The sequence below is a fragment of the Nyctibius grandis genome, chromosome 7 (assembly GCF_013368605.1).
Source record: "Nyctibius grandis isolate bNycGra1 chromosome 7, bNycGra1.pri, whole genome shotgun sequence".
NCBI lineage: Eukaryota > Metazoa > Chordata > Aves > Nyctibiiformes > Nyctibiidae > Nyctibius > Nyctibius grandis.
Window position 1 is genome coordinate 18,621,359 of NC_090664.1, and position 23,313 is coordinate 18,644,671.

Sequence of the window (23,313 nt, forward strand, 5' to 3'; positions counted from 1 at the left end):
ACACTGAGAAATAAAGGTAAAATGATGCCTTCTCATAAACATTTGGAGGAATACTCTGCTACTCTTTGCAAACAAAATTGCAACAACAACCATTTTATTGCAAAGTAAAAAGAAAATTATTTGCCTTTGGTGGTTCCATTCTAATGATGCTTGAATTTGTGGCCATTTTCCCATGACCCATATTAAACAATAGATTTACATATTATCAGTAATACTGTGTGGGAATTCTTCACTTGAAAACAGAAACGGGCCACATTTTTCTGAAAAGAAGGGAGTAAGAGTTCAAATTCTGGAGAGTGACGGGAAAATTTGCTCTAAGCAAAAAAAAAGCAGGGTTTTTTGCCAAGAATAACTTTTTTCTTTAGTAAATCCATCACCCATGCTCTAGCAGACTTGCTTGAAAAAACAAAACAGTACTTTCGGGAAGTGCTTTGTTAACTTTTAACAGCCTTTTCCACTACCCTCTGGCTTTCTATCAAGTGTTCTTGCCAAGTTGAATTGATGTGGTGTGTTTGGCAATGACATACTTCTTTTAGATGCCAGTGGTGCGCTATTGCTTGCTAGTCATTTTCAATATTCTGTGAAAGCCTTATCACTGTTAAATACACCGTTAGAGGTGTTACAGAAGGCAACATCCCATAATACCTTTTGTAGGATTTTCTTTTCAGGCCCTTATTTTTGAAGGATTTTTTTCAGAGGGTTTGGAGGTCGTAGTGCAATGGGTTTTTCTGTTTTGTTTCTGAACCGATTTCCTAGGGAAACGAAAGTTAAAAAAGGCTCACAGTCTGTCTCATTCCTCCAAATAATTGTAACTGCACAATTTCAAAACGATTTGCTAGAAATTTTTAAAGACAATTAGGCTGTGCCTGATTTTGTGGAAGCTGACAGCTGGGTAGGAGACAGAGACCTGTATTGATCAGGGAAGGGTGAGGAGAACTGAGCCATGCACACTCTCCTTGGTGACAGCTCGCTGGCCAGTGAGCCAGTGCATCGCTCCAACATAGCCACAGAATCACCTTTTCTCATCAGTTTGAGGAATCCAAGGGGTGGGAAGAAAAGAGAAGAAGGGAAATTTGAGGCCGTGGCATCAATGAGGTTGGAGAACAAAAGCCTCATCAGTGGGAATCACTCTTCACTAGCTATGCTAATGGCAAAAACTTGAGTAGGAATTTGTATAATAGCACTATAGATAGTGATACAGTTAGCAGAAAGTCAGCAAAAAGTGTCGTACCCAGTCCTGATTTTAATCAGATCTTTAACCCCCTTTGTGTACCAGTAGAGTCGGCAAACCCAATAACATATTGACTGTGAAGTAGGTCCTCTTTGGTATAGCTGTAACTCTCCCTTGCTTCATTTCTAAAGGACGCAGTTGCCTAATTCATTGCAAAGTAACTGATCTGTTTGGTGGTTCTAGCTTTATATGTTCTGGAATTAGTTTTAGTTTATGTGGTCATTCTAAAAATCATAGATGTGGTAATACGTGGCTCTTCCACATGCCAAGTTAATCAGGAACCATTGGGGAAATTGCTTGATAGGGATTACTACCACCCTGTATTTTCATACATTCCCATGCAAATCTTTGCACATTAAGTATGTCATCGGAGAGAGGGTTTCCTGTGACAATTTTAAACAGGATTTGGATCACAACATCTTCCTCTTCAGGCCTGTTTTGCTGCAAATATCAGAAAAGCTTTAGTTCCAACTGGATTGCTCCCTTCGATGCTATGGGGTAGCTAAATCTCTAAGTGCAGCTCAGCGGTGGCACTGAGGGCAAGTCTTGTGAGAGTGATATGCGGTCTCCTGTGACAGTAAAATTTAAATCTTGCTTATGTACAGACACAGACTCTTCAAATGAAATTCACATACCCTAACAGAGGTATTCTTACAGTTTGCAGTCATGGGAATATATTCTTGTTATCAATACAGCTGAAGAAAAAGTAGGAGTGTGAGGCAGGACAGGTGAGAGGAATGGTAAATACTTTCTGGAGAATGTTCTGCATTTGGTTTTTCATTGCAGTTTCCCAAGCAGGCCTAATGATTGGAAATGAAGACAGATCTAGTTTACGTTTTATTCCTTTTTAAAATTTGGAGTTTTCCTGAAAAGTTCGATGGAGTTAGATGGATCAGTTTTGTTTCTGTTCATAATCTTAACAGCTCTTGTGTGTTCTGGGTCTTGTATAGGTGCCCATGGCAGTGTTTGTCTTAGAGTGACTACAGGATAATGTGTTTAAAAAAAACCCAAATGCACTGTATCTCCCTTTCCTCTGAATTTAATCTACCTGCCCCTAAGTATCTCCTGTTTATATTGAATTTTGTCATGTAGCAGTCTCTTACCCAGCTTTCTTTTTCAAACATAACCAAACCTGAGGCCAAGAGAATATACCTTCAAGTAACGCTGCTTGCTTAGTTATACAATGTATGTTACTTTTTTGGCTGCTTTAACGTTTATTTAGTTCTGCCAATAAAGCTGAAAACAATTTAACAGACATTTATGAAAAATTACAGGACTTCGCAAACAAGGGAATTTGATTTAAAGGAGCACCAAAAGAACACTGAAAAGTTACACTTTATGTTATCTTCCGAATGAAAAACACGCATAATTTGGAAATGTCTTCTCTTTATCTAAAAAATAAAATATTTCAAGCCAGGAAAAAGATGAAAGTCTCTATTTTACTTACTGTAATTTAAAATATTAAGTGCTTAGTATATACCGCTGCCTTTTGAAGAAAAGGAATGTTATTGGTTGATGAAGTCAAGAAATGAGACCATCTGAAATAGGATAATATATGGACTTTACTGATGGGATTGGAAGAAATCCATTTCTAGCGTTTAAAAAAATAAGACAAACTTGGCACAGAGTCTCATCCTAAATAAGATTTTACAAGAAAGACTGAAAGCGCCTATTACAACAGAAGGGGAAAATGCATGTGAAACACTGGAGATTTAAAGGGAAAAGAAACTGAAACCAGCAGGTAACATTTGAATAAAGCCTTCAAGCATTTATAAAGCTATCTGTCCTTTTCTGTATATATAATGCGAAGTGTTACGTATAAAATACATACAGGCATGACCTGCCGAGAAGATTTTGGTTTCCCTGGAGACTATCAGTTCTCTGTTGCACAGGTTGACTTGAGGAATAAGAGCTATCTTGATAAATCCAAACCTTTCTTCCCGAGGTTATTGGATATGTCAGTGAATTTAGATTTTGTGTTGAAGGCTGAATTTATAAAATGCAAACTTTTAAACGTTCTCTCTAATGTCCAGTTACTTCTCCTGGCATGTACTTACGATATGCCGCAATTATCTTGTGAATTGGGGGAAAAAAACCCTTTATTGTAATACCTTGATGGCAGTTTTATCTTCTTGTTTGGATGAGTAGTGCCAAGTCTTTGATTTTAATCACAGTGTATCATGAAAAACGTACATCAGATCATAGTGCATGTGTTCAGCCACAGTTACTACTGTTGACTTCTTTCTCCTCCGTTTTCCTTAAATGTTTTTAAATCCTCTTGTCGTTTTTCAGTTTGGAAACCAGGTTTCAATCAGATTTATAGTTACTATCTCGTGAGTATGGGAAAAAATCCCTAATATAATGCTCACAACCTAGTTTGTTCATCTGTGCTTGATTAAAAATAAAAAGAGTAATCTCAAGGTTCTCGGTTTGGGTAGAAATATGTAGATTGATACATGAACTTTTCTGCTTTTTAGTTCCTTGAAGAGTCACCACAATGGACTGTTTTATTAACAATAGGATATAGTGATTTGGAAAGCTTAGAAATGCTACAAATTCCATTTTTCTCATCAAGCAAAGTATACCATAAAATGAATAAATTCTGCATCATTTGGAACTTATTAAAGTAGGCAATTTTTTTGTACTCTTCTGAGGATAGTATCTGTGCTTTTTACAGTTCTTTTACTGCAGTCTAACTTTGCTTATTGTAAAATTTGCAAAGAATCCAGTGTTACTTCTCTATTAAATTCTGCAGTTCTAAAATCTGAAATGAAAATTTGCCAGAAATATGGAAAGAACATCAAAGTGAAGCATAAAACAGAGGAGGAGAGGAAAGGGAAAAGGAGGGGGGTTATGCTGGGAAGAAAAGGCATATATGTATTGAGAAATATGGGGGAGAGAGAATGAGAAGATTCTATAGGCTGCAGGGTTAGCTGTGAAACTCGATAGTGTTCATTAGTATTGCAGCTAAGAAAAATGATGAGCACATTAGCTAGAGAGGGGTCAAAGCAAAAAAAGGTTCATCAGCCCTCCCAAATTTTATGATGCCACCAACTTCTAAGATATCAGAAGATCTCTTCAGTAAGTTTTACTTTTTTTCCCTGCTTGAGTAGCTCCTCCTTCCCTCCCTTTTAAAGTGTTTGATTACTGGCTACTTGCTGTGAGAGGACATAACTTGCTGCACCACTGGTGGAAGTGATGGGAAGTCCTATTTCACTACTTCTTAAGCTGTGAAAATGGACGGCATTCAGTGTTTGACTTTGGCAGCTAATGTATTGCCATCAGGAAATTAACTGGGTGTCTAAAGGCTTTAGGGCAAGAAACCAGTACTTTTTGGGGGGTTGGAAATAGATGTGAATTAACATGCTGGCCCTTCCTGTAGTTCAGATTTAACGCCTTCTCTCCTCTGTAATTTGATGTAATACTTGCCTTTTGGAGCTTATACAGATAACAAGTCTGTATGAATAAAATACTGCAACTTTGAACACTTCCTTCTCTTGGTTAGACGGTTTTCTTGGATTTGTGAAGTGTACATAATGTCTTTGTTGTCTCTGTGTTTGGTCTGCATCAATTTAGGAAGTAGAACCAAGTGGGAGGGAGGGACAAATAAAAAAATATAATTTCAAAGAGCTGCTCAAGTACAGAAGGGATAGGATTTGGTTCTTTTTTCTGTGCGCAGTTTAAATGAGAAGTCCCTCCCCTTTTTCATATTCTTTCATTTTGCTTTTTGCACAGTCATTAACCCTTCTTGCTTCTAGTAGGTGGTCTTAATTTTGCCCATTTTGCATAATTCTGCCCACAAGCTACTATGTGTAAGCTGTGAGTCATTTAAGAAGTGCTTGTCAATTTATTTAGGTAACTAAGCTTCTGTTTAGTGGTTGGTTTTTTCTGTTAGTGGAGGTGATAGCCTGGGTATTTCCTTTTTTCCAAAACACCAAAAATGAAACTATCCCATGTATAATCACAATGTTTGTGGCAAATGTACCCGGTTCTTAAGATATTTATCTTATGCTTGCAAGATACAGAAATGAAACTTTGACTGGACAGCAAACAAGATAACTCACAGATGCAATGAGATTAGACAACACAATTTATTAGGCAAAGTTGTCTAATCTCATTGCATTTGTGAGTTATCTTAGTACTTTCTTGATTTGACTAATGAACGTATCTACTCTTTCCTACAGGAAAGAATGTTGATGTATGTCTGTGTGTGTGTGTGTACACATACATATACGCACAAAAAATAGATGTATGCATACATATATATACACATATTTATAGACATACATACTTTCAAAGGGTATATGTGCAATTGCACAGTCTTTCTCTGTTTTTTCCCATCTCTACATTCTTAAGGTACAGTCCTTTGCTTTTGAATATTTTTAAGTTCCATTATTACATTTTCACTAAAAGTAAACACTAGGAGCTTATTGAACCTTCATCCTTCATTTAAAGCCCTGATTTGTCTTGCATATTCATTCTTACTTTCTTTGATGGGGACATTTATTATATTTGCCTTGAAGATTGAAAGAAGAACCACTGAGAATGTCATTTAGCATAACCAAAAAAGCAACGTGATATATTAACATCCAGTGTCTTGTCTTCGCTGATGGCCTGTACAGTAATGCATGCAGACTGTCTTTGAAACTAAGGAACCTCTATATACACCTCATGGAAGCTCAAGCTCTACCAGAAAGGAAAAGAGACAACAGTACAGCTTTTGTAGTTGTTAGTCCAAAAGTTTGAGCTTTTAACTCATTAAATTCTAGCATTAGTGTATTTCAGGTAATTAAAGCTGTGTGATAGTGTAAGAAGCACCATGTATTTTCTGCTAGGTTAGTCATGCTGCTTTAGCATTTGTTTGGTAGGTTTTCATTCAGAAACAATTACTTGGAATTCCTCACAAAACTCACCAGAAATCTGTTTACTGCCTTGTGTTCTTTAAGTTACTTTATTAGTGGGTTTGCCTTTATTTTCATTGGAAGTACTCTGATTCTCTGGTAGGTTTTTGTTGTTGTCGTTGACAAGAAACTATTTGTGGGTTGAACGAGGAAAGAATAGTTATAGTTAAGTGAGCGTACCATGACTTTATTGTTTTGCCATGCAAACAATTTGTGCTGTGCAAAAGAGAGTTCCTTAGTGTTTGTAACAAAGAATGAAAATTTGCAATAGATGCCTTAATAGTTTTTTGTTTGAGATTGACAATGATTGGAAAGAACTGTGTTCTCCCAGGATCAGTCAATAAGTGTTTTGATAATATTCAAGTAATGGTTTGCTTTCTGCTCTCCAGAGTAACAAATTGGCCTTACAAAGCCTTAATAGTTGGAAAGGATGATGATCTGGATTCCTTAGCTGTTCCAAACCAACTGCTAAATAAGTTAGTGAAAAGTGCCTTAAAAACTTCCTTATTTATAGTACAGAGAGGGGATCTTTTCCAGTCTGTGCTGCATCGTTAGAGAAAACCCAGTGCTTTGCAATAGATTTTTGCCCTGCACCTTCCTTCAGGTGAATTCTGATGGTCACCCGCCTCTCCACAAGGAGCTGCGGTACCATTCAGCCCTCAAGGCCTGCACAGATAAACCCAGTGACTTTGGCAAACCAAAATGAGACCTGAGAGGATGGTCCTTCATTTAGCAGTCAGCGTTCAGCTTGCAGAAACTAGCTGCTCGGAGCAGCACCGTTTTTTTTGTGTATCATAATTGTTGTGAGTTTGTGCCTTCTGTCACTGCAGTTGTGCCTTCCAACAAGAAATCACGGTTCCAGTAATACAGGTAATTTCAAAATTTCAAGTGGAGTGGAAATTCACAGAACCACTGAAAAAATGTGCTTGTTTAACCACTTTGATAATGTAAAACATTAATACATTACTTTTATTTAAACTTATGAACATTATCCAAATTAAAAACTTTGCTGCATTTGACATGTTCCTACGAAATGTTTTAATGTGGGTGAAGCTGCGTCTTCTGACAGTAAACTTTCTAGCTAAATTTTTTTGACTGGCCCTAATGCAAAGACAATGTTTTGCTCTACCAGAACTTAGTCTGCTGTAGATTTGATTAAATTAAATTAAAGTTGCTGGAAAGGAATTGATATTAAATTAAGAAACAGCAGTCCTCATACTAAGTAGAGGAAGTGTGCTTGCTTTGGTGCTCTACAAATTGTAGATTCTACAAACTGTGATTCTGTGAAAATGGTCAGGGCTGTTTTAAAAAATCATAAACATGCTTGGAAAGTGCCCTGTGTGAAAGCACGGGAAATTTTGTGGACTCGGGCCAGATTTATGCGTCTGCTCACACACGTGCTCGATGATATTCTCTCTTCCCACATTAATGTCTCCACTTGCTGTTGCTATTTAGTTTCCTGCCAGCAGACATACAATTACGACCACCTTGGTGGGATACGTGAGGCACAGCAGAGCAAGCTAATGCTGTTTTCCATGAGGTGGTCACTAAAGGCAGGAGGTAAATAGCCAGATCTATTATAAAGCCCTGCAGGACATCAGTGGATGGCGTTGGGGTAATGACTGTATTACCATATGACCATAATTTTGCTTGTACCTTGTTTTCATCTTACATGCTTGTTGCTAGATCTGTTAAGGACCGTAGATGCTAACGCCTGGCCACTATCCAGATTCTTTCAGGTGGTCTCCAATGTGCTCTGTAGAGTGCAGGAGGGAGATTTGGGTGCTTTAGAAGGACAGCAGCAAAAAAATTCATGCTGGGTAGGAAGCTGCATGGAAGTAGCGAGTAGGAGTGACTAAGTGTAGTGTGCTTGAATGTTTGCTTCTTTCTAGCTCACAGGCACAACCCTGCTCAGGGGCGACTACCTGCCTTTGAACCTGCAGTGGGGAGAGGGAGAACTGTGCTGCGGTTGCCCTTGTGGCCCTTCTATTGGATGCCTCCCTCTTCTGAGGAGGGCTCCATAAGCCCTGAGCTCTCCTGGGGAGGAGATGCGAGGACATCGTCCTTTCTGTGAGTCACCTGGAGCAGCTGTAGTTTGCAGAAGGGCCTGCAAGGTTTGCTGTGCTGGAAGGATGAGGTACAAGGACGATCATGAGTGACTCCATAGCTCACTAGCTCTGGGTGCCTTAAACGAGAATGGCTCACAGGAATGACCATGGACTTGGGAATGGCCTCATCCTGTGCTTTGGAAAAGAAAACAGTTACGGCTCGATTGCTTGAAGGGTCTGAGCCTGCTGATACATGTTAGGCCTGATCAAATGACATAGACAGTGGGATCAAGTGCTCCCTCAGCAGGTTTGCATACGACATCAAGCTGAGTGGTGCGGTTGACATGCCTGAGGGACGGGATGCCATCCAGTGGGACCTGGACAAGCTCGAGAAGTGGACCCAGGTGAACCTCATGACATTCAACAAGGCCAACTGCAAGGTCCTGCACCTGGGTCAGGACAACCCCCAGTATCAATAAAGGCTGGGAGATGAAGGGATTGAGAGCAGCACTGCAGAGAAGGGCTTGGGGGTCCAACCCCCAAGAAAGCTAACCATATCCTGGGCTCCATCAAAAGTAGTGTGGCCAGAAGGTCGAGGGAGGTGGTTCTGCCCCTCTGTTCTACTCTCGTGAGACCCCACCTGGGGTGCTGCGTCCAGCTCTGGGGTTCTCAGCACAGGAAAGGCATGGACCTGTTGGAGCAGGTCCAGAGGAGGGTCACAAAAATGATCAGAGGGCTGGAACACCTCTCCTATGAAGAAAGGCTGAGAGAGTTGGGGTTGTTCAGCCTGGAGAAGAGAAGGCTCCACGGAGACCTTACTGCAGCCTTTCAGTACTTTAAACAGGCTTATAAGAAAGATGGGGACAAACTTTGTAGCAGGGCCTGTTGTGATAGGACAAGGGGTATTTTTTTTAAACAAAAAAAATCGGATAGATTCAGAGTAGATGTAAGGAAGAAATGTTTTATGATGAGGGTGGTAAGACACTGCAACAAGTTGCCCAGAGAGGTGGTAGATGCCCCATCTGTGGAAACATTCAAGGTCAGGTTGGATGGGGCTCTGAGCAACCTGATCTAGTTGAAGATGTCCCTGCTCATTGCAGGGAAGGCTGGACTAGATGACCTTTAAAGGTCCCTTCCAACCCAAACTATTCTGTGATTCTATGAAATAGGTGTATTGTGCTTGCAGCTACCAGAACCCATTATACACCACATTTTGGGCATGTATTGGTGCAAAGTGCTTTCTTCTGTACCCAGTAGAGACAAAGAGTGAGTACGATCTATGTACATACCAGTTTGATCTTTGGTTGTTTTAATGCAAAGAAAAAAGGCTTATTTAATGTTTTATTATAAATTGAGGAACATTACTTTGAAAATACAGATGAACATGAAAACATTAAAAGGGAACAAACTAGTTAAAGGGAGTCCAGTATTTTTGTGGAACATTTTCATGTGTAATGTGAACTGTCATTAAGGGCTCCATCAGTCTTCAACAGCTATGACTGGAATAAGAGCATAAAAGCTTAATCAGGAAAACATGTTAACAAATGAAGACCAAAAAATCCCAACACGTAATTTGTTGAAGTAAGCAAACTATGTAAACGCCTAACACAGGTTAATAGATATTTAGAGTAAAACTGTATGCTTGTCCTTTTAAATAAAGTATTAAGGACAAGCACCGAGAAACTAAGACCTAAATTTGACCCTGAATTTGACCGTTTCAGTAAAGAGAAATTAAATAAATGTCATTTTGGCATTTAACATTTTATTTTTCCCTGGAGCACAGCTATCATTCAAGTAGAAAGAAATTAAAAAACAATAAAGTTTGGTTTCACTTTGTCATACACGTAACTAGCAGGAAGGGAAAATTGCTGCTTATCAAATAGAGTAGAGTAAAAAGCATCTGATTCTGTTGAGTGTATATATTATATAAAGATGTACTGTAGCAGGTGGTTGTTGTTAAGCATGGGCTAACAGGTGAATCTATGCTTTATTTTATAAAGCATAGCATACCTTTCTTATTTGAAAGTGTTGGGTTTACAGCATCTCAAAGTTACCCAAATCTATTGTTTTAATATAGAAAAATTAGCCTACTTTTTGTAGACAGTTGCTGTAACTGTCTTTTCTCTTAATATTTGATCAGACTACATCTACCTCTTTAGCATGGACCAGAGCGCAGTTGTCAGAGGTCATTGAGATGCCTCAGTTTGAAGCTGGTCGGTGGCTGTTTGATCTCTGTGGTAGAGCCCTGGATGATCTATCAGGGGGGAAAGAGGAGCTCCTTAACAAAGGAGGAACCAGTTCTCCTCAATACCTGTCTCCCCAGCCGTATTTCTCAGCCTTCTCTCGGTCCCTCAGGATCCCTGTGGCAGACTGCACTAGCTTCCTCTGTTTCCCATAAATTGCTTTTTTGAGCTGCAGAGATGACTCCTTTCAAATATACATGACTCAACCTGTAGATTTTTATGGCGACTCAATCCTTTTATTGATTTTTCTGTGGCAAGATGGGGACAGTGTGAGTGTTTGGTCAGGTTTTTCCATTAGCAGCAAAGAATGCACAAGTCCCTAGACCCAGGAAAGTCACCTTACAGATATCAGTTGTGTAACACAAACTTTCTTTTCTTTTTGAAGGATCTCTAAGCTGTAGTTTTCTGTATGTATCATCAGAGCATTGCTGGAAGTGTTTTCAGCTTCAATTATCAGTCAAGCAACAAACTAATTTGCCTGGTAATCAGTTTCAAAAGCAGCCAGCACTTCTATTTCCACTTTCAGCCTTAGCAAAATTGAAAGACACAGCATCTGTCACTTACAAGTTTCTTACACACTCATCTAGATGTAGATAGAATAAACAAAGGAATCTTCAGAGGTCAGGTTGTGAAGTGCAACAATAAATAAGGAAACATGGAGCAGAATATAAAACTTAGAGCTAACTGCATTTCAAGAGCAACACGAAGGCTGCTAAAAGAATTCAGCTTTATCTTTTGGCAAAATAGAGACTTATAATAAGCACTGGAGTTATACAAGATTTTATTTGGTTTTTTTATCACTTGCTCTTGTACCTTACACAAGTTCTTGTACACAATTTTGATTTTCCTTTTTCTTTCGAAAGTGGCATGATTAGATTCTCTTTAACAACTAAATCAAAAGTTTTAATGGATTTTGTTGGAAGTTGTGTAAGGTTTTCTGAAAATGATAGCATTTTGCTAAGGTAAAGTAAGGAAAGACTAGATCAACAACTGGTTTCATAAATTACGCGTTTTCAAGTAGATTGAACCTACGGGTATGCACTTCAGAGGAACTAGATGAAGAAATAATTGAAATCTTATCATTTAAGTTTGAAGACTCTTGAAGGATGAATGTGACTCTCCAGGAAAGTGTGATGTCCTTTTTCAACCTACTTTTAAAGAGAACTGTATGATTGTTAGCCTAACTTAATGCCCAGAAAGATACTGGAACAAATAACTTATAAAATATGCAGAGAATGATGGGTGGCAGGGATTTCTGGGGAGGAATCTGCAACACAGGAACCAGTCTGTGTGAGAGTAACAAGAATGCACAGCACAGGTCTGTAGATCCAGGAAACTCGTGTAGACCTTGTGGGCACCAGTTGACTAACAGGAACTGTCGTCTTTTGTTTTTGAAGGATCTCTAGTCGAAGGAGAAATTAGCTGTAGTTCAGCATCAAACCAAAAAAATGTGTTAACTGTAAGGCTTTAAATGGTTCTGTCCAGAGTCTGTTAAAATTCCCTGTTTTCATTAACTATTCTAGCAATAGACTGCTGAGTATGTGTTTGCTGAGGAGTGCTGTTCGCACTGTGGAGGTCAGAATCCAGAATGGCCCTTGAAAAGTGAAAGAAAAAACCCTAAATTTCACTGAGGGCAGAGACATTTGGCCACTGTTAGTTGCAGGGAGAAGAATTTCATATTTTTTTCCCCAAATGATGTAAACTGACATGGGACGTATAATAAGCATGAAAGAGCTTTTCCATTCTACAAAGCAGTGATGAGGCTTGTGCTGGATCACTCTGGTGAGGCTTAGGTACTATACTTGAAGAAAGATGTGGACCAATTGAAGAGAATCAGGAGAGAACCATCAAAAATTATTTAGAAATCTAGAAAACACAAGGGAACAGGAAACATTGAAAGGACTGAGTTTATACAGTCTAAAGAAGGTAAGATTAAGGCGTGACAGGTATTAGGAATTGTAAAATGCTGATACAGAAAAGAAATATTCTAGTGAAGCAGCAGCAGTCTTGAATTTCAGAGAGGGAAGTTTAGGCCAGGTGCTGGGAAAAGGTTTTGAATAGTAAGAATAGGGAAGTACTGAAGCATGACTTATGGGGCTTGTGGAATCTGCATTGCTAAAGGTTTCTAAAAATATATAAGAAAAACTGAGAAATAGCTAAACTAGAAGTGATCCTGCCTCTAGGTAATAGGATGGACTAGCTGGATGATCCCTCCCAGCTCTATTTTCTATTACCTTTCTTTTTTGATCATCAAGTGTACATGCCAAGGCTCCAATTATATGCGTTTTCATGCTTTCCCCTCATGTTTAGCTTTTAGGAGGTAGCAATCACTCTCCATGTTAATGACTAGGCTTTCTACTAGTTTTACCAAGGCATCCTCAAAAGAATCCAGATACTAGGTTCATAAGCAAGGCAAGCATCAGTTTACATAGATGATTGTTAAAAATTGGAACGCCATCACTATTCAGTAATGTTAATTCTGGCATTTAGTCATTCAATTGTATTCAAGTAAAACCCTCATTTAGAAAGGTATTCTGGCTTTCATATTATTTTAATTAATTAAATTTTTTGCAGCGTAGTTTAAAATTGTTGGAGTCTCTGAGCCACAAGAGGGAAAAAGTAGTTCTAACATCTGGGTTTCCCCATTTTGATCCTCAGTAGGGTCCAGTAAGTAACAGTTGGTTTTATTATTTATTATGCATTATTTATTGTGCTGTCTCTTTTTATGACTCTGAAGTGATTTGTATGCTGTTGTAGAAGGTAGAGCCTTATTGTCTGTCAATGTACATGTTGCTTGGATTTCTCATTTTATTTGCAAAAATAATAAAAATTCTGCATCTTACAGTTCTTGGTCAAAAAGTTCCATTATCCTCTTCTGGAACATGGTCTTAGATGAAGAAAAAGCACACCAAGCACAGCTATGCTATTATTATTTAAATTATTCCTCTGTATTATTGGTTTTGAATATTTATTAGTTTTTTGATAACCTCTTTCATTATTCATAAAGGGCAGACACACAGTTTGATGAAAAAGGCAGTACAATGAAACCTTATTTTGCAGAGCTGACGTCTTTCATACAAAGTATTCTCCAGTGGTTTTTTTTTTTAGTGAAGGCCTGCGAGGTGCTGGGAACCTCCGTAGTGTTTCTTGCAACATCCCCTCCTTATTGATTTCAGTGGGAGGGGAAACCATTCAGCACCTCACCACCCTATATACTTTAGCATGGTTAGAGATGAAATAATAAATATCCCCCAAAAGAGATGGAAATGAAGAGGCAAAGGTCAGGAAAAAATGATGTCTTTTCACATAATAGATGAAAAACACATGAAGAATTACTGACGTAGAGAGAAAGAGAATGGAGTGTTGTTTTAGGTGATTTATGGGATTTTATGTTGAAGCCCACAGGACTCCAAGGAAATAAGGGCAATTGCTGTACTGACTGCAGTATCTGTGTGTACGTCGAGTGTCTGACAGGAGTCAGCATCAAATGCTTCACAGGAAGACATAAAACCCCACAGTAAGCAGATAAGGGAGGGATTATTTTCATGCACTAGGTCTCATCCTCATCTCTAATGCGTATGGGTTTGCTTAAACCCTGAGGTGTAAAGTTGAGTGTCTATTCTAAAAGGTTTCTCATCACTACAGGTATGCGTTGCTCTTAGCATTCTTCTTATCAATATACCTACAAAATACTTTTCAGGCATATTGGTAGACATTTTGTCTCAACAGCATTTTGCATCAGTGATCTCTTAGTCTGATAACACAGCTTGTGTGTAGGTGGATTCTGCTTACTGCTTTTGAATTTGACGTGTTCTACCTTCATTGACTTTCCCCTTTCTCTTAATTTATATTTTGGACTCATGGCTTGCTCTTCTCAACTTGCATTACTATGACTACTAAAATGTACACTGTCTTTTGACTGACTGCCTTGTTTTTATTAGATCCTCCACTTTGTCTTTGCCAGACTATGTAGTGAATTTGGCATTTTAATGTATCTGACTTCTTGTTTAATTGCACCAGTCTCTTATGTGATACAAGTCCTTCACCAAGACAGCCTGCTTAAAATCTGAAACACTAAATGGGCCTCAGGAAAGGTCAATTTTTGTGTTAATATTGTAGATGAGTGTGAAGCTTGCTTGACTCTGAAGAGCCTGGATTTTAAAAAAAGTCATAGTCCAGTGTAGGATTATTGACCAATTTCTTTTTGTTTCCAGCTGAGCTGCCAGGATCATCTGCAATCAAGCTCTCCTCCTTGCGTGATCTTCCAGCTCAGCTGCAAGAATTGTACCAGCAGGGCTTCGTCTTGGCTGCTGTCCACCCTTTCGTGCAACCAACTGATGAAAAAGAGAAAACTCCCCAGGAACAAATCTTCAGGGCTGTGCTTATCAAGAAAACAGAAAGGTAAAGCACTTCCAGTGAACTGGGATAAAAATAGACAATGTGATTTCCTGCTGAGTTTTGACCTACATCAGGAAATTATAGCAGTTTACTGTGCGAGACTTGATTTTTTTTTTTTTTTTTTTTTTTTTTTTTTGTGGGCTTGAATAGGCTTAACATGTTCTTCATGTTTACAGTTCATCTGCAGTTTGGCAGACGACTCAGAGAATAACAAGTTGAATATGCTCTGTATTTTGGGATGTGTTGTCATGAGGGGCAAACAAACAAGCCCTATGCCTGACAATTTGTGAGGATGGTCCCATTTGTACCCTTTAAGAATTTATTAGATTAAATTAAGACAGGAGAAATGTTTGCTTAGAAAAGGCATATTTTGTGTTTAGACAGTTACAGTTAATGCAATTAATTTGAGAACTGCAGTGCTAATGCATACTTTTAAAATTTGTATGTAGACTTTAGGCCCTTCTTTTCTCTAAACAATACAAGTTCTTTTAATTTTTCAATCAGTGCAAACTCCTTAAATAAAAAGGCGACTCTCCTGATTTGTTCAGTGTCTTAAAATGTATTAAGACTATTTTAGATAATCAAAGTATGAAGATAAATAAACAGGAATACTGTTCTTTTATGTTTTAATCTGTTTTTTAAAAAAATCAGTAGAATGTGCTGCTAAACAGCCCAGAAGAAAATTTAAATGTGAATATTTATAAGCATGTATTTATGATTTTTAGTTAATGATTTAAAACATAATTTAATGTTATCCAACCACCCACAACTCTGCAGCTACCTGTGTTGTTGCAGCCATTCTGTACAGTTTTCCTAGGTTAGTTGCGTTCCCCAGTCCACCCCTTCTTACAGTGACCTATACTAAAGGCTGGGGGATAATTAAACCTCAATTTGGCAATCCTAGTCCCTCTCTTCACACTGATGCTTGAAGAAAAGGATGTAACTGTTTTAGAGACCTCTTTAAAACTAAAGTAAAACCAGCATTCAATTTGCTACAGCGTGGTAATCAATCAGTAGCAATTACGGTCAGGGTCTAACTTCAGTTTGTGACCTAAGGAAAAATTTTTGCATTTCATTAGCAAATACATGTAGGCATTAGGTGTCACAGGCAGTTTTAACTTCTAGAATAACTCTCAATTTACCTTGACTTGTTTTTAGTTTTATTAATACAGAACTTCATGCTGGCTTGCTTGATATTATTATTTAAAGGATTTCCAGTTATATGGCCAAACATAAAATGTTTGGATGAACACTGGACTTCTTGAGTAATACTGGGCTGAGCTTGCCTGGTTTTGGGGCCTTGCTTTCCCTGCCTACAAAATGCCCTGCTGCAAGTAATGCAAGTATTTACATGCATGAGTTCGCATGTTAAGTAAGTGCTCAAGCACTTCTGCTCGATTGGGGCCCAAGCGTTCAGCATCTTCCAGGACTGAGCTGTGAAGACGCATCAGGGAAAAGCAGCATCCTTCTCGGCAGAGCGACATGGTCTTTAAGCCAGAGTGTTCAGTGTGTCGCTGCTGTCTTGTACTGTATCCAGTAGTTCACATCTGTGCAGAACCATTGTGAAAGAGTACAAAATCTTAATTGCCTACTCACTCACTTGGGTGCCAGTGTTTCACACACTTTAGACAGCTGTAAAAGCCTGTACAAAATTGAAGACAGTAGAGAGTCTTGAACCAATTATATTTCCTTTTACATTCACACTCCATTTCTTTGCATTCCCCTATCTGTCATTTCTGACAGCCTAGGAAAGTGGAAGAGACTTAGTGCAGAGGGAAAAAACAGATGAGTACCAGAAAGGGAAATGACATCAGTTTGGTGCTTCATGTAGTTTAAATGTTCCCGAGTTTGGCTGAGAGTATGGGAGAAACTGCTTCCATAGTATGGGGATGCAACAAATGTTTGTATTGCCAAGCCCAATGAAGAGAGATGAGCGTTGCACAGATTTCAGATGACCGTGGCCTGCATAGAGACCAGCTATATTTGAACTGTGAGTTTATCCCATTCTGCTAACAGCTGGGGAGGGAAAATATGTGACAGTAGGGAAAGAAAAGACATACTGTTAATTTTTTTAATTAGCCTTTCTCATTACACTGCTGATAAAGAATAAACAACACTTATTTTATTGAGGACTGTCAGGTCTCTGGCATCTGTAGGCTGCTCTGTATAAAACAGTTGAACTTTTGGATAGAAGTTAAGGTCTGCTTAGGATGTTTGTTGATCAGATGAGCCTTTGTTTCTGTCGTAAGATTTTAGGAATATGAGTAGTCCAGCTACAGTTGTAGAATCACTAATAACATCGTTTATGCTGGGAAATACAAAGCAGTCCCCTGCTGTTTTCTGTAACAGTGGTGCCAGGCGTTCATGGGGAGCCAAGAAGTCATAAAAAGCTGTGTCCCTTGGTGTGGGGCCCACCCTCAGGCTTCCCGGGCACTTTCTGCAAAACACCTGAGGCTGTAGCTCCTTTCTTACTGCAGGTGTTTCACCACAGATGGCTCCAACACTGTACGCTTCACCTGCCTGTTGTCTGGCAGATACCAGGTGTGGTTTTTCACCTTGCTATTTTTGTTGCCTGAATGGAACAGAAATGAAATTGTTGTATTAGTGCCTTTTTGGTACAGTAATGTCGATTCTGTGTGTACAGAGACAGAACTGAACGCTTGAATTAATCTTTAATTAGTGTTGCACCTTTATAATGAATACTGTTGACTCATATTTTGAGGACTTAGTTTTGTAGCACTGCCTCTCCAAAGGTAGGAAGAGACTGTACTAGCTGCAGCAGATGATGTGCGTCAGGAAACTACGTGATGCTGCTATCGCTGAGATCTGTAGTGCCTTAATTCGTTCAAGAATAAAACGTAAAAAGTAGTGCTTAGACAGATGTTATGCATTAAAACTAATGGAAAAAGTACCTATTAGTGTTATCTCTCCTATTTTGCCATTGTCCTGGAGTTTTAAAATACTCAGTGCGAATTTGCAATGTCATTGTACATTTAAGGTGACTTTTAAAAGTCGCTACGACAGTTTTGTGTTTAATCTGTACTGGTATCTCTGTGGCTTCATTGTCTTAGCTATCTAATCGGTTCTGGTAAATAAGGAAGTAGGAGTCATTCCTGCTCTAGGACATTTGAGAAAACACATTCCTAACATATATGGAAGCTGTAAATGTTGAAAAGCAAGGTTTGTCCCTTGGAAATGTTAGGGAGAATATGAAAGTAAAGGACGGATTTTTTTTTTTTTTTTAAAACAACAATTGTTTGCACTGCAAAAACTGCCATGTTCAAGTAAAGTAAATGAAGTAAATATAGGAGTGGTTAATTCTTTAGAGGCACTGGGCATGAAGGTAGTCTGCCGATTAGCTGAAGGACTCTGCTATTGCTCTCATTAAATTTAATATAATAAATTTAAATATTTCTGTAGCACCTAATTGCCTTGTGCACACTAACCAGTTGATTGGAAGTGGTTTGGAAGTTGAATAGGATAGAGTCAGATAAAGAAATAATAACTTCAATGCTCCTGTGAATACTTTTCCTCTCTCTGTCTCTACATTTAAATGGACTTCTTAATTAAAAAGCAGTTGGCTGTTTTACTGTCTGTGGAGATCTCAGATACTTGGGTTTCTCAGAGAAGGCATCTTGGAAGAAAATAATACAAAGAAAAATCTTCAAGCCCAAGTTTTTACAGGTTCTTTTCCTGAATGTAGGGAAGGCTCCAGGTGTGAAGTATAGCCCCTGGCCTGCCGGTTCGTGTTGATTCATGCTTGAGAAAAGTTGATTCACACTGATTTACACTTGAATACAGGAATCTCAGGAAAAGGAATATATGGTGGTACCCTGGAAAGCGCTAACTCGTGACAGCGTATCTCTCCTTGCAGAAGGGACAGGGGAAGGTCCCTGCATTTGGGAGGTTCTGGCTAACCAAGATAAGGAGAGTAGCACTTATGTTGCTTATGTTCCCTTGAGGAGCAGAGATCGTTAGTTCTTCCTGTGTGTAATAACCTTTCGATCTTTGCCCTTTTATTTCCATACTCGCTAGTTTTAATATAACAATCCCTGCTCCGGTGTCTTGTGCATGTTACTATTTCGGACAGCTTGTGGGTGTTGCAGATAACCTGTTCTCCGCAAAGAAATCACTAAGTCAGGCACTGAACAAAATTCTAACAAAACTGTAGCACAAAGCTGCTTTAGCTTATTCCCAGCTCCCTGTAGTGTGACATCCCTGTCTGGTATCTTAAAGTTTCAAAATTCAATGTCAATTAAAATGTTCTAATTTCCCTTTCTAAATACTGTGCACCAGAAAGCAAGCTCCATTCTCTTTCATGAGGAAAGGTGCGTGGTCTGGGCTCATAAACTGACTGCTTACAATAGTTTTGATGTGTTTGCAGATGCTCTGTTTCACTAGAGTAGAGTGAAGCGGGGCATATAAATTGAATTCCAGAGAGGTCTTTCTCTCTGTTGTTCTGTCTATGTCTTAGGACATACCCTTCTACAGGTTTTGCCTGCAATCAATAAAGCAGTCAACAGGGAAACATTGCCACGCAGAAGTAGACTAAGTAGTATAATTTGAGAATAATTTTTTTAGAGTAGATTTCTATGTTTACCTCAAACAACTGTGCAGCTGTTTTCCCTTTCTGCAAAATAATGAGGTGTCAGGTGTTCCAGTGATGCACTTGATGAGATGATTCTGATTCTATTTCTATAATTTCCCTATAATCATTAATCCTGATGAAATGAAAACTTTCATCACTTGTCCAAAAATAATTCTATTTATCTGCAAAGGAATTTGACAAACTGAGTTCAAAAGTTTAATAGTAAACCAGGATTTTACAGTTTCTTTTTTTTGCTGGCATACAATGTTAATTCCAAGTTATTTCAATTAATGGCATCTTCTGAGATATAGCTAAATTTTTGTGTCCTCTGTGTCATTTAAAGTCTGGATTTACAGAAAATGTAGAAAATGGATTTATAGAAAGTCTGGATTTATTGAAAATGTAAAGTAGCATTATGTAAATGCAAAAGATTGAAATGACCTAAACATGCAATGTGAAATGACTTAAGCAAGACAGTAGTCATTGTGTTCGTTCTTTGATGCTATGTTTGCATTTCCAGTTGTCAGTGTCCACTTGGTATTTGCTTAATTATGTTGACTGAAGGTTTTGGGCAGCTAAGTCAGGGGAAATCCTGATTTTTCACACCTGAAAGACCAACTCTTTCACTCTGTCTTTTTCCAGTCATACTAAACTCCCCTTTTAATAGTAGTGAACAGCCCTTCCCATGAAAGAAAGGATAACTATTATACCAAAGAACTGATGAAGAATGAAAAGACATAATTGCCTTAGGGAAAAGCAGCAGCCTCTGGAAGCATGATGCTTTATGAAGTCTTCGTTTGGTCCTCTGGCATTTGGATTTGCACATTTGCCTTCGAAAGGCAAAGGAAAATGTTTCTAAAAACATCAAGACAATTCATCAAATTTCTGATTCTTAGCTGTTTGAGACACCTTCTAGCCCCAAAAAGCTTTTCTTCTCTTCAAGCTTTTTTGGTAGGCACTTGAAACAGGGAGTTCTTCCTCCCATTTCATGTAGAATTCGGTGGATGGAGCCTTGAGCCATGACTAGTGCCTCTGCCTGGCAAGCCTGTCTTTGAGTTTCCGTGGATATTTCTTCATTTTCCATGTGAAAATTTTTCATGCCACATTTGACCTTCAGTGGCATGTCACTGTATAAAACACACACAGTGATCTGGAGCTTTCTTGAAGCATGTACTCTGCCACATCAGCTGCATCCCCTGCTTCGATGTAATTTGCAAACTTGACAAGAGCACACCTTGTCCCCACCTCCATGTCATCGATGAAGACGTTAAACATGACAGGTCCCAGGTTGCAGACACCTGGATGGGGACTCCACTTGTTAGTGACCTTCGGACAGGGCGTCACCATTAACCATGGAACTGGTTTTGCTCATCTGGTTTTCCAGACTGTAGTACCCTGACTTCCATACAGGAGTGGCGTAGGAGCCAGTGTCAAACCTCTTGCTAAAATTGCCATCAATGACAGCCACTGCCCTCCCTCCACTCGTCCACAAATCCACTCATTCTAACATCAAAGGCAATTGGGTTGGTCAAGTATGATTTACCCTTGCTACATCCATGCTGACTGTTCCCAGTGCCCTTCTCTTTCATGAGCCCTGAAATGTGCAACAAAAGATCTCTGCAGAAATACAGGAATTCCAGTTGAAGGCATTTCAAAATAATAGTGTCTGACAAAAATCTCAGTGATCTCCTCCAGTGCTCCTGTGCTTGCTTGAGTTGGTGAAAGTAGATACTTTGCATTGATACAATATATTTTTAATTTAAATGTAAATGCATGTGCTCGTGTGTATATATATGTGTATCTGTTTGGTTTCCATGTAGGATTTAGGCTTGAAGATGGCAAATATCTGACCTTGCCTTCATGAGCACTAGGATCAAGCATGTTTTGTGTGCAAAAGCAGTGTGTGGTGTTTCCCTTAGCAGGCTGAAAAAATAATATTTATTCCATACCGAAGAGTCAACAGATACCTTCCTTTAGCTCAAGGGACAATGGCTTGAGTTTTTAAAGCTTGTGATTTGTTTCAAGTTCAAAGAAATACTTGTTTCCTCACAACAACTTTTAACATTGACCCAAAATAAATCTTCTTTCATCTGTGTTCTCAAAGTTATAAACACTATACATTAAAGATGCCTGTGTGTCCATACATGCTTGAACTTTTCTCAAGAAACTCTATATGCTGTCATTAAAAAGAGTTTATAAATTTTACTAGCAAAGAATATATATTCCAGTGATAAGGTTTCTTATATAAGAAAATTCCTAGTAAAGAAAACGCTTAGGTAATAAGGTTAGAACAGTGTCACATGGGTTAGAGTTGGGGTTGTTATGATACAATATACCTGCTTTTATTTTTATAAAAAATGGTGTGTTTGTTGGGTGGGCATCATAAAACTTATGGGTTTTTAATTGCTGCCTTCTAGGTTTTCAGATACTCTAGTTTTGCGAGATTTTTAACCTGGAATTACACAGATACCAACTGCTCATGTTAATCACCTTCATTTGTTTTTTTGTAATGTAGATCAGTTTGTTGTACAGCTATATTTTGAACTGTAGAGCTGTTTCTGTGTAGTGGAAAATCTCAAAACTGCACTTACATTCCTAGCATCATCTTAATCTAATAGTCCTTCAGCTTACAAGTGTGCTTTCAGCTTTCCAAATTCATGGGCATGGAGAAATTCAGGAAGATCAGGACCAAATGTTGGCTCCCTCATTTCCTTCTTGTATCTGAAAAGGGTTGGAAATCCAGTTTGCAACAGACACTAAGTTGTCAGCTTTAATAGTTACTGTGTAAGTCACTGGTACTCTACAGCTGGTAATGGTTTATCTGCCATGGAGTAGCGCTTAACTGCAAACGGCTGTGCAGGAAATGACAGCCTACTGAAACAACCATTGTAAAATATTTTTGGCCAGTGAACTTCCAATTATAAGTGAAAATCTTATTTATTCTATGTATTTTCTTCTTCTTTAGTGGCACTAGAGGTCCTATTTAGGATTCAAGACGCCACTCTTTTTAAGACAGTGGTCCTCAGCCTTTTCCATATCAGTAACACTTGAGGGTACCCTCTACCCCTGGCCCTGACATGCCTGCAAACGCCGTCCCTCTGCACAGCACCACATACAATGAAATTCCCTCTCAGCTCTTTGCCACTCCCTGCTTAAGGTTGTCCATGGTGGTCGCTGAGGTTACCTACAGTGACAGAAAAATCCTTCCTTGGGAAAATCGATAAAGGTAAACAAACAATGAGATATATATAACAAAGAAAGAAAAACAAGTGAAAGCCCAGGGTATATAAGATACAGTGAAATTTTCTGTCAAGTCTCCATGATTAACCAGTGGTTATCCTCTCTTGGGGTGGTGGGCAGGAGACTGCCCTTCCCCACTGCAGGCAAAGCAATGGCATTGTTTGCACTGTCCCTCCTGTTCCCTCTCAGGTATCACAAAATGCTTTATAGTGAGTACAGGGCGTTGTAACAAGTTAGGGTGTACCAGCTTCTCTGGTTTGTCTTAGCTTCCAAGAAGAGTACAGCATTACTGTATCCAGGTGTGCTTCTTTCAGAGCTGGGCCATTTTTAATTAACCCAGGGATTTTTTATTAGAGGAACAAAGGTAATAAAAAAACCTCGAATGTCTGCAGACAATGAAGGGAGGAAGATTCAGTTTTCCAACCTGGGAGGAGGAAGAGAAGGGGAAGAAATTGCTGACTGTACATCCAGAAGAAAAGGAAGATCTTTCAAACTGTTGGGGCTTACACATTTTTTTGACTAAACTGATCTCAGCATTTCTCTTTCTCTTTATGTTGAGAAATATTTTATGATGGAAAGTGGAAATTAACTTAACATAAACCCATTGCTTTAATTTTAAAATATTTTACACATTGGACTCCCAGTAACTTCCTGTGCTATAAAT

At 38.8% G+C, this 23,313-nt stretch overlaps 1 protein-coding gene across 1 annotated transcript in view; it reads left to right on the plus strand.

Annotated features, from left to right (window-relative positions):
- RFTN1 (raftlin, lipid raft linker 1) overlaps window positions 1–23,313 on the plus strand; it is a 113,142-nt gene that overhangs the window by 29,669 nt on the left and 60,160 nt on the right. Inside the window, exon 3 of the mRNA XM_068404971.1 lies at window positions 14,638–14,824. Within this exon, the coding sequence (XP_068261072.1) occupies window positions 14,638–14,824 (187 nt within the window). The remainder of the gene's footprint in view (window positions 1–14,637; window positions 14,825–23,313) is intronic.